The sequence below is a fragment of the Salmo salar genome, chromosome 04 (assembly GCF_965601325.2).
Source record: "Salmo salar chromosome 04, fSalSal1, whole genome shotgun sequence".
NCBI lineage: Eukaryota > Metazoa > Chordata > Actinopteri > Salmoniformes > Salmonidae > Salmo > Salmo salar.
In genome coordinates, this window is record NC_138294.1 from 88,476,297 (window position 1) to 88,486,606 (window position 10,310).

General features: G+C 48.2%; 1 protein-coding gene across 6 annotated transcripts in view; it reads left to right on the plus strand.

Moving 5' to 3' along the window:
• The window catches only part of mtmr4 (myotubularin related protein 4), a 125,724-nt gene that overhangs the window by 76,509 nt on the left and 38,905 nt on the right, over window positions 1–10,310 (plus strand). For all 6 annotated transcript variants that reach the window (XM_045717405.2, XM_082974775.1, XM_045717406.2 and 3 more), the window contains 2 exons: window positions 7,154–7,267; window positions 8,049–8,251. In XM_045717405.2, coding sequence (XP_045573361.1) covers window positions 7,154–7,267; window positions 8,049–8,251 — 317 coding nt within the window. The remainder of the gene's footprint in view (window positions 1–7,153; window positions 7,268–8,048; window positions 8,252–10,310) is intronic.

Here is a 10,310-nt window from a genome sequence, read left to right on the forward strand (position 1 = left end):
CTTGGTCAGGGAGATGAAGGACAACCTTCTCTGCAGCACTCCACCAATCAGGCCTTTATGGTAGTGGCCAAATGAAACTTTATTTGCCACATGCGCTGAATACAACAAGTGTAGACTTTACCGTGAAATGCTGACTGACAAGCTCTTAACCAACAGTGCAGTTCAAGAAGAAGAAAATATTTATCAAGTAGACTAAAATAAAAAGTAATAATAAAAAGTAACACAATAAGAATAAGAATAATGAGGCTTTATACAGGAGGCACCGGTACCGAGTCAGTGTGCAGGGGAACAGGCTAGTTGAGGTAATCTGTACATGTAGGTGGGGGTGATGTGACTGACATAGGTAACAAACAAACAGCAAGAAGCAGCAGTGTAGAAGAGGTGGGGGGGTGACAATGTAAATTGTCTGGGGGCGATTTTTATGAATTGTTCTAGCAATCTAATGGCTTGGGGGTAGAAGCTGTTGAGGAGCCTTTTGGTCCTAGACTTGGTGCTCCGGTACCGCTTGCCGTGCGGTAGCAGAGAAAACAGTCACTTGGGTGACTGGAGTCTCTGACAATTTTATGGGCTTTCCTCTGACACCGTCTATTATAGAGGTCCTGGATGGCAGGAAGCTTGGCTCCAGTGATGTACTGGGCCGTACTCACTACCCTCTGTAGCGCCTTACGGTCAGATGCCGAGCAGTTGCCATCCCAGGCGGTGATGCAACCGGTCAGGATGCTCTCGATGGTGCAGCTGTAGAAACTTTTGAGGATCTGGGGACCCATGCCAAATCTTTTCAGTCTCCTGAGGGGGAAAAGGTTTTGTCGTGCCCTTTTCACAACTGTCTTGTTATGTTTGGTCCATGATAGTTTGTAGGTGATGTGGACACCAAGGAACTTGAAACTCTCGACCTGCTCCACTACAGCCCCGTTGATGTTATTGGGGGCCTGTTGGGCCCTCCTTTTCCTGTCCTCCACAGCTCCTTTGTCTTGCTCACATTGAGGGAGAGGTTGTTGTCCTGGCACCACACTGCCAGTTATCTGACCTCCACCCTATAGGCTGTCTCATCGTTGTCGGTGATCAGGCCTACCACTGTTGTGTCGTCAGCAAACTTAATGATGGTGTTTGAGTCGTGTTTGGCCATGCAGTCGTGGGTGAACAGGGAATACAGGAGGGGTCTAAGTACACACCCCTGAGGGGCCCCAGTGTTAAGGATCAGCGTGGCGGACGTGTTGTTGCCTACTCTTACCACCTGGGGGCGGCCCGTCAGGAAGTCCAGGATCCATTTGCAGAGGGAGGTGTTTTGTCCCAGAGTCCTTAGCTTAGTGATGAGCTTCATCGGCACTATGGTGTTAAATGCTGAGCTGTAGTCAATGAACAGCATTCTCACATAGGTGTTCCTTTTGTCCAGGTGAGAAAGGGCAGTGTGGAGTGTGATCTGTTGGGACGTTATGCGAATTGGAGTGTGTCCAGCCTTTCAATGCACTTCATGGGTACCGATGTGTATGCCACAGGGCAGTAATCATTTAGGCAGGTTACCTTCGCTTCCTTGGGCACAGGGACTATGATGGTCTGCTTGAAACATGTTGGTATTACAGACTCGGTCAGGGAGAGGTTGAAAATGTCAGTGAAGGCACTTGACAGTTTTTACACACATGCTTTGAGTACAAGTCCTGGTAATATGTCTGGCCCAGCGGCTTTGTGAATGTTGACCTGTTTAAAGGTTTTTTTTTTTACATCGGCTACCAAGAGTGTTATCACACAGTCATCCAGAACAGCTGGTGCTCTCGTGCATGCTTCAGTGTTGCTTGCCTTGAAGCGAGCATAAAAGACACTTAGCTCGCGTCACTGGGCAGCTCGTGTCTGGGTTTCCCTTTGTAGTCCGTAATAGTTTTCAAGACCTGCCACATCGGACGAGCGTCAGAGCCGGTGTAGTAGGATTCAATCTTAATACTGTATTGACGCTTTGCTTCTTTGATGGTTCGTCTGAGGGCATAGTGGGATTTCTTATAAGCGTCCGGATTAGTCTCCCGCTCCTTGAAAGCGGCATCTCTAGCCTTTAGCTCGATGTGGATGTTGCCGGTAATCCATGGCTTCTGGTTGGGATATGTACGTACAGTCACTGTGGGGATGACGTCGTCGATGCACTTATTGATGAAGCCGAAGACTGAGGTGGTGTACTCCTCAATGCCATTGGATGAATCCCGGAACATATTCCAGTCTGTGCTAGCAAAACACTCCTGTAGTGTAGCATCCGTGTTATCTGACCACTTCCGTATTGAGCGAGTCACTGGTGCTTCCTGCTTTAGTTTTTTGCTTGTAAGCAGGAATCAGGAGGATATAATTATGGTCAGATTTGCCAAATGGAGGGCGAGGGAGAGCTTTGTATGCATTTCTGTGTGTGGAGTAAAGGTGGTCTAGGACATTTTTTTTCCCTCTGGTTGCACATGTGACATGCTGGTACAAATTTGGTAAAACTGATTTAAGATTGCCTGCATTAAAGTCCCCGGCCACTAGGAGCACCGCTTCTGGGTGAACATTTTCTTGTTTGCTTATGGCCTTATAGAGTTGGTTGAGAGCGGTCTTAGTGTCAGCTTCGCTTTGTGGTGGTAAATAGACGGCCACGAATAATACAGATGAGAACTCTCTTGGTAGATAGTGTGGTTGACAGCTTATCATAAGGTACTCTACCTCAGGCGAGCAATACCTTGAGACTATTTTAATGTTAGACATCTCACACCAGCTGTTATTGACAAAAAGACATACATACCCACCCTTCGTCTTACCAGAGGTAGCGTCTCTGTTCTGCCGGCGCATGCAAAGTTCCGCCAGGTCTATATTGTCCATTTCTTTGCTCAGCCACGTCTCGGTGAATTATAAAATGTACGTTTTTAACCTCTTAGGGATCCCTTAAGCGCAAATCCCACTCGAGTCCCGTTAGCGGGATTGATTTGACAACATCCAGTGAAATTGCAGCGCGTCAAATTCAAGCTACAGAAATATAAATATTCAACAGTCACAAAAATATAAGTGTAATACATCAAAATAAAGCTTAACTTCTTGTTAATCCAGCCGCTGTGTCAGATTTCAAAAAGGCTTTACGGCGAAAGCACACCATGCAATTATCTGAGGACAGTGCCCCGCATACAAACACATGAAAATCATTTTTCAACCAGGCAGGTGCGACACAAAAGTCAGAAATAGCCATATAATAAATGCCTTACCTTTTGAAGATCTTCTTCTTTTTGCAATCCCAAATGTCTCAGTGACACAATGAATGGTCGTTTTGTTCGATAAATCCCTTCTTTTATATCCCCAAAATGTCCATTTATTTGGCACGTTTGATTCAGAAATACACCGGTTCCAACATGACTACAAAGTATCTAATAAGTTACCTGTAAACTTGGTCCAAACATTTCAAACAACGTTCCTAATCCAACCTCAGGTATCCTAAAATGTAAATAATCGATCAAATTTAATACGGGATAAATAGTTTCCAATACCGAAGAAAAATAACACGGAGAGCGCTCCTGTTCACGCGCAACAAAATACTGGAGTACTTCTGAGTGACGCGTACAACGAACAGCACTACTTCTTCATTTCTCAAAAGAAAAACATCGAACAATTTCTAAAGACTGTTGACATCTAGTGGAAGCCATAGGATCTCCAATCTGGGCCCTTATAAATCAGGATTCCCATAGAAAACCATTGGAAAACACAAAAAATAAATCCCTGGATGGACTGTGCTCGGGGTTTCGCCTGTCAAATCAGTTCTGTTATACTCAGACATTATTCTAACAGTTTTAGAAACTTCAGAGTGTTTTCTATCCAAATCTATCTATATGCGTATCCTAGCTTCTGGGCCTGAGTAACAGGCAGTTAACTTTGGGCACGCTTTTCATCCGGATGTGAAAATACTGCCCCCTAGCCCGAATAAGTTTTAATGTCCCGTTGGTAGGATAATCTAAATAGTAGGTCATCAATTTTATTTTCTAATGATTGCACGTTAGCAAGGAGAATGGAAGGCATTGGGAGTTTACTCGCTCGCCTCCGGCTTCTCAGAAGGATCCCCGATATGCGCAACCCCTTTTCCGCAGTCTTTTCTTCACGCAAAAGGTGTGGCTCTGGGCCTGTTCCAGTGAAATCAGGATATCCTTCTCGTCGGACTCGTTAAAGGAAAAAGTTTATTCCAGTCCGCTGTGAGTAATCACTTCTCTGATGTCCTTAAGTTCTTTACGGTCATAAGAGACGGTAGTAGCAACATTATGTACAAAATAAGTTTAAATTTTTTTTGAAATTGATTGAGATAATGTAAAACGTCAGCCATGTTCTTCGGCGCCATCTTTCATCTTTACACGGAAGCCACTCCTCAGTAAAAGGCACATGACAGCCCACTTGGAGTTTGCCAAAAGGTACCTAAAGGACTCTCAGACCAATGAGAAACAAGATTCTCTGGTCTGATGAAACCAAGATTGAAGTCTTTGGCTTGAATGCTTAGTGTCACGTCTGGAGGAAACCTGGCACCATCCCTATGGTGAAGCATGGTGGTGGAAGCATCATGCTGTGGGGATGTTTTACAGCGGCAGGGACTGGGAGAGTCTAGACAGGATCGAGGGAAAGATGAACGGAGCAAAGTGCAGAGAGATCCTTGATGAAAACCTGCTCAGAACCTCAGACTGGGGTGAAGGTTCACCTTCCAACAGGACAACGACCCTAAGCACACAGCCAAGACGACACAGGAGTGTCTTTGGGACAAGTCTCTGAATGTCCTTGAGTGGCCCAGCCAGAGCCCAGACTTGAACCCCATCGAACATCTCTGGAGAGACCTGAAAATAGCTGTGCAGCAACGCTCCCCATCCAACCTGACAGAGCTTGAGAGGATCTGCTGAGAAGACTGGGACAAAATACCCAAATACAGGTGTGCCAAGCTTGTAGCGTCATACCCAAGAAGACTCGAGGCTGTAATCGCTGCCAAAGCAGCTTCAACCAAGTACTGAGTAAAGGGACTGAATACTTATGTAAATATGTTATTTCAGTTATTTTTATAAATTAGCAAATGTTTCTAAAAATCTGGTTTCGCTTTGTCATTGTGGGGTATTGTGTGGAGATTTCAGGTGAGGAAAAACAATTTAATCAATTTTAGAATAAGGCTGTAACGTAACAAAATGTTGAAAAATTCAAGGGGTCTGAATACTTTCTGAATGCACTGTATGTACAAAGTAGAGGAGGCATGGAGATGGTGTTGTGTTGGGCTGTTAGAACAGATTATAGTCAAAATAGATTATTGAACAGATTATAGTCAAAATAGATTATTGAACAGATTAGCCAAAATAGATTATAGAACAGATTATATTCAAAATAGATTATAGATTATTAGCCTCCTGAATATCTCTGTTTTTAAGCGTTGCTTGGAGAAATCAATCTCACTTTGGATATCTGAGAATGAAAAGCCCTCTCTCTAATACACTCTCACCTAACATGGCATCAAACAGTCTTGATGCCCACCCTGCTTTTCTGTGTGTTTTATATGTCTCAAGGCTTTTAGAGCCAGGCTCGTCAGTAGTGATACATGTACGCTACCGTTAAAAAGTTTGGGGTCACTTAGAAATTTCCTTGTTTTTATCCTAAACTCTCTCCTCTCCTACCAGGCTGTCCTGGTGTATATATCCTAACCTGTCTCCTCTCCTACCAGGCTGTCCTGGTGTATATATCCTAACCTCTCTCCTCTCCTACCAGGCTGTCCTGGTGTATATATCCTAACCTCTCTCCTCTCCTCTCTTACCAGGCTGTCCTGGTGTATATATCCTAACCTCTCTCCTCTCCTACCAGGCTGTCCTGGTGTATATATCCTAACCTCTCTCCTCTCCTCTCCTACCAGGCTGTCCTGGTGTATATATCCTAACCTCTCTCCTCTCCTCTCCTACCAGGCTGTCCTGGTGTATATATCCTAACCTCTCTCCTCTCCTCTCCTACCAGGCTGTCCTGGTGTATATATCCTAACCTCTCTCCTCTCCTCTCCTACCAGGCTGTCCTGGTGTATATATCCTAACCTGTCTCCTCTCCTACCAGGCTGTCCTGGTGTATATATCCTAACCTCTCTCTCCTCTCCTCTCCTACCAGGCTGTCCTGGTGTATATATCCTAACCTGTCTCCTCTCCTACCAGGCTGTCCTGGTGTATATATCCTAACCTCTCTCCTCTCCTACCAGGCTGTCCTGGTGTATATATCCTAACCTCTCTCTCCTCTCCTACCAGGCTGTCCTGGTGTATATATCCTAACCTGTCTCCTCTCCTACCAGGCTGTCCTGGTGTATATATCCTAACCTCTCTCCTACCAGGCTGTCCTGGTGTATATATCCTAACCGGTCTCTCCTCTCCTACCAGGCTGTCCTGGTGTATATATCCTAACCTCTCTCTCCTCTCCTACCAGGCTGTCCTGGTGTATATATCTTAACCTCTCTCCTCTCCTCTCCTACCAGGCTGTCCTGGTGTATATATCCTAACCTCTGTCCTGGTGTATATATCCTAACCTCTCTCCTACCAGGCTGTCCTGGTGTATATATCCTAACCTCTCTCCTACCAGGCTGTCCTGGTGTATATATCCTAACCTCTCTCTCTCCTCTCCTACCAGGCTGTCCTGGTGTATATATCCTAACCTGTCTCCTCTCCTACCAGGCTGTCCTGGTGTATATATCCTAACCGGTCTCTCCTCTCCTACCAGGCTGTCCTGGTGTATATATCCTAACCTCTCTTCCTACCAGGCTGTCCTGGTGTATATATCCTAACCTCTCTCTCCTCTCCTACCAGGCTGTCCTGGTGTATATATCCTAACCTGTCTCCTCTCCTACCAGGCTGTCCTGGTGTATATATCCTAACCTCTCTCCTCTCCTACCAGGCTGTCCTGGTGTATATATCCTAACCTCTCTCTCCTCTCCTACCAGGCTGTCCTGGTGTATATATCCTAACCTCTCTCTCCTCTCCTACCAGGCTGTCCTGGTGTATATATCCTAACCTGTCTCCTCTCCTACCAGGCTGTCCTTGTGTATATATCCTAACCTCTCTCTCCTCTCCTACCAGGCTGTCCTGGTGTATATATCCTAACCTCTCTCCTCTCCTCTCCTACCAGGCTGTCCTGGTGTATATATCCTAACCTCTCTCTCCTCTCCTACCAGGCTGTGCTCCAGCTATCCCCAGAAGCTGCTGGTTCCAGTGTGGATCACAGACAAGGAGCTGGAGAGTGTGGGTTCCTTCAGATCCTCCAATAGAATCCCTGTGGTCGTCTATAGGTGGGTACACACTACTACACACACTACTACACACACCATACTACACACACCATACTAACACACACACACACACACACACACACACACACACACACACACACACACACACACACACACACACACACACACACACACACATACATACTACACACCACACACTACATACATACATACTACTACTACTACACACTACATACATACATACTACTACTACTACACACCACACACATACTACTACACACACATACTACTACACACTACTACACACACATACTACTACACACTACTACACACACACACTACTACACACACACACTACTACACACACACACACACACACCATACTACTACACACACCATACTACTACACACACCATACTACTACACACACACACACCATACTACTACACACACACACACCATACTACACTGAATTATTAACCGTGATGGACAGGTCTTGGAGCGGGCAGGCCTTCCCCTGGTGGAAGAGAAGCTCTATCTTGTCGAGGTTGAGGTGGTGGGCTGTCATCCAAGCTGAGATGTCGGCCAGGCACGCATAGATGTGTGTCGCTACCTGGGTGTCAGAAGGGGGGGAAATGAGGAAGAAAACACACACACACACACACACACACACACACACACACACACTGGCACATTCCAGATATCCTGACCATACCCAGCCTAAGGACCAACACATTCCAAACACATGGCCAATGTGTTGACCTGCTCTGGTTTTGGGATGTCTGGTTCCTGAAGGTCCCCTCTCCTGCCGTCCTACCAGGCACCAGAGGAACGGGGCAGTGATCGCTCGCTGCAGCCAGCCAGAGATCAGCTGGTGGGGCTGGAGGAACACAGAGGATGAGTACCTGGTAACATCCATCGCTAAGGCCTGTCTGATGGACCCCGGAGCCAGGTTCACCTGCGGGGCCCCAGCCTGCAGCCAGCCCCGAGGGGAGGGCCCAGACAGCTCTGACAGCGACTTTGGTAAGGATGTGATCTGAGTTTAGTCTTATTTATTAACCTTAGGGAAGGAACACTGCATCATCGTGTATTATACCAGCAGGCTTTAAGTTAGGTGTTACCAGCCTTCACTTTACGAGACAAGTTGACAGACAGAGAAGACATTCTCATCAACAGCAATAACCTGGGGTGAGGTGAGAGGGTAGAGAGGAGAGGGTAGAGAGGAGAGGGTAGAGAGGAGGGGGGAGGGAGGAGAGGAGAGGGTAGAGAGGAGAGACATTCTCATCAACAGCAATAACCTGGGGTGAGGGGGGAGGGAGGAGAGGAGAGGGTAGAGAGGAGAGACATTCTCATCAACAGCAATAACCTGGGGTGAGGGGGGAGGGAGGAGAGGAGAGGGTAGAGAGGAGAGACATTCTCATCAACAGCAATAACCTGGGGTGAGGGGGGAGGGAGGAGAGGAGAGGGTAGAGAGGAGAGGGTAGAGAGGAGGGGGGAGGGAGGAGAGGAGAGGTTAGAGAGGAGAGACATTCTCATCAACAGCAATAACCTGGGGTGAGGGGGGAGGGAGGAGAGGAGAGGGTAGAGAAGAGAGACATTCTCATCAACAGCAATAACCTGGGGGGAGGAGAGAGGGAGGAGAGGAGAGGGTAGAGAAGAGAGACATTCTCATCAACAGCAATAACCTGGGGTGAGGTGAGATGGAGGAGAGGAGAGGGTAGAGAGGAGAGGGTAGAGAGGAGGGGGGAGGGAGGAGAGGAGAGGGTAGAGAGGAGAGACATTCTCATCAACAGCAATAACCTGGGGGGAGGAGAGAGGGAGGAGAGGAGAGGGTAGAGAAGAGAGACATTCTCATCAACAGCAATAACCTGGGGTGAGGGGGGAGGGAGGAGAGGAGAGGGTAGAGAGGAGAGACATTCTCATCAACAGCAATAACCTGGGGTGAGGGGGGAGGGAGGAGAGGAGAGGGTAGAGAGGAGAGACATTCTCATCAACAGCAATAACCTGGGGTGAGGGGGGAGGGAGGAGAGGAGAGGGTAGAGAGGAGAGACATTCTCATCAACAGCAATAACCTGGGGTGAGGGGGGAGGGAGGAGAGGAGAGGGTAGAGAGGAGAGACATTCTCATCAACAGCAATAACCTGGGGGGAGGAGAGAGGGAGGAGAGGAGAGGGTAGAGAGGAGAGACATTCTCATCAACAGCAATAACCTGGGGTGAGGGGGGAGGGAGGAGAGGAGAGGGTAGAGAGGAGAGACATTCTCATCAACAGCAATAACCTGGGGTGAGGGGGGAGGGAGGAGAGGAGAGGGTAGAGAGGAGAGACATTCTCATCAACAGCAATAACCTGGGGTGAGGGGGGAGGGAGGAGAGGAGAGGGTAGAGAGGAGAGACATTCTCATCAACAGCAATAACCTGGGGGGAGGAGAGAGGGAGGAGAGGAGAGGGTAGAGAGGAGAGACATTCTCATCAACAGCAATAACCTGGGGTGAGGGGGGAGGGAGGAGAGGAGAGGGTAGAGAGGAGAGACATTCTCATCAACAGCAATAACCTGGGGTGAGGGGAGAGGGGAGAGGGAGGAGAAGAGAGGAGAGACATTCTCATCAACAGCAATAACCTGGGGTGAGGGGAGAGGAGAGAGGGAGGAGAGGAGGGGGTAGAGAGGAGGGGGTAGACAGGCGCAGGGTCAGACAGCAGGGGGTAGAGAGCCGGGGGTAGAGAGGAGGGGGTAGAGAGGAGGGGGTAGAGAGGAGGGGGTAGAGAGGAGGGGGTAGAGAGGAGGGGGTAGAGAGGAGGGGGTAGAGAGGAGGGGGTAGAGAGGAGGGGGTAGAGAGGAGGGGGTAGAGAGGAGAGGGTAGAGAGGAGAGGGTAGAGAGGAGGGGGTAGAGAGGAGGGGGTAGAGAGGAGGGGGTAGAGAGGAGAGGGTAGAGAGGAGAGGGTAGAGAGGAGAGGGTAGAGAGGAGGGGGTAGAGAGGAGGGGGTAGAGAGGAGGGGGTAGAGAGGAGAGGGTAGAGAGGAGGGGGTAGAGAGGAGGGGGTAGAGAGGAGGGGGTAGAGAGGAGAGGGTAGAGAGGAGGGGGTAGAGA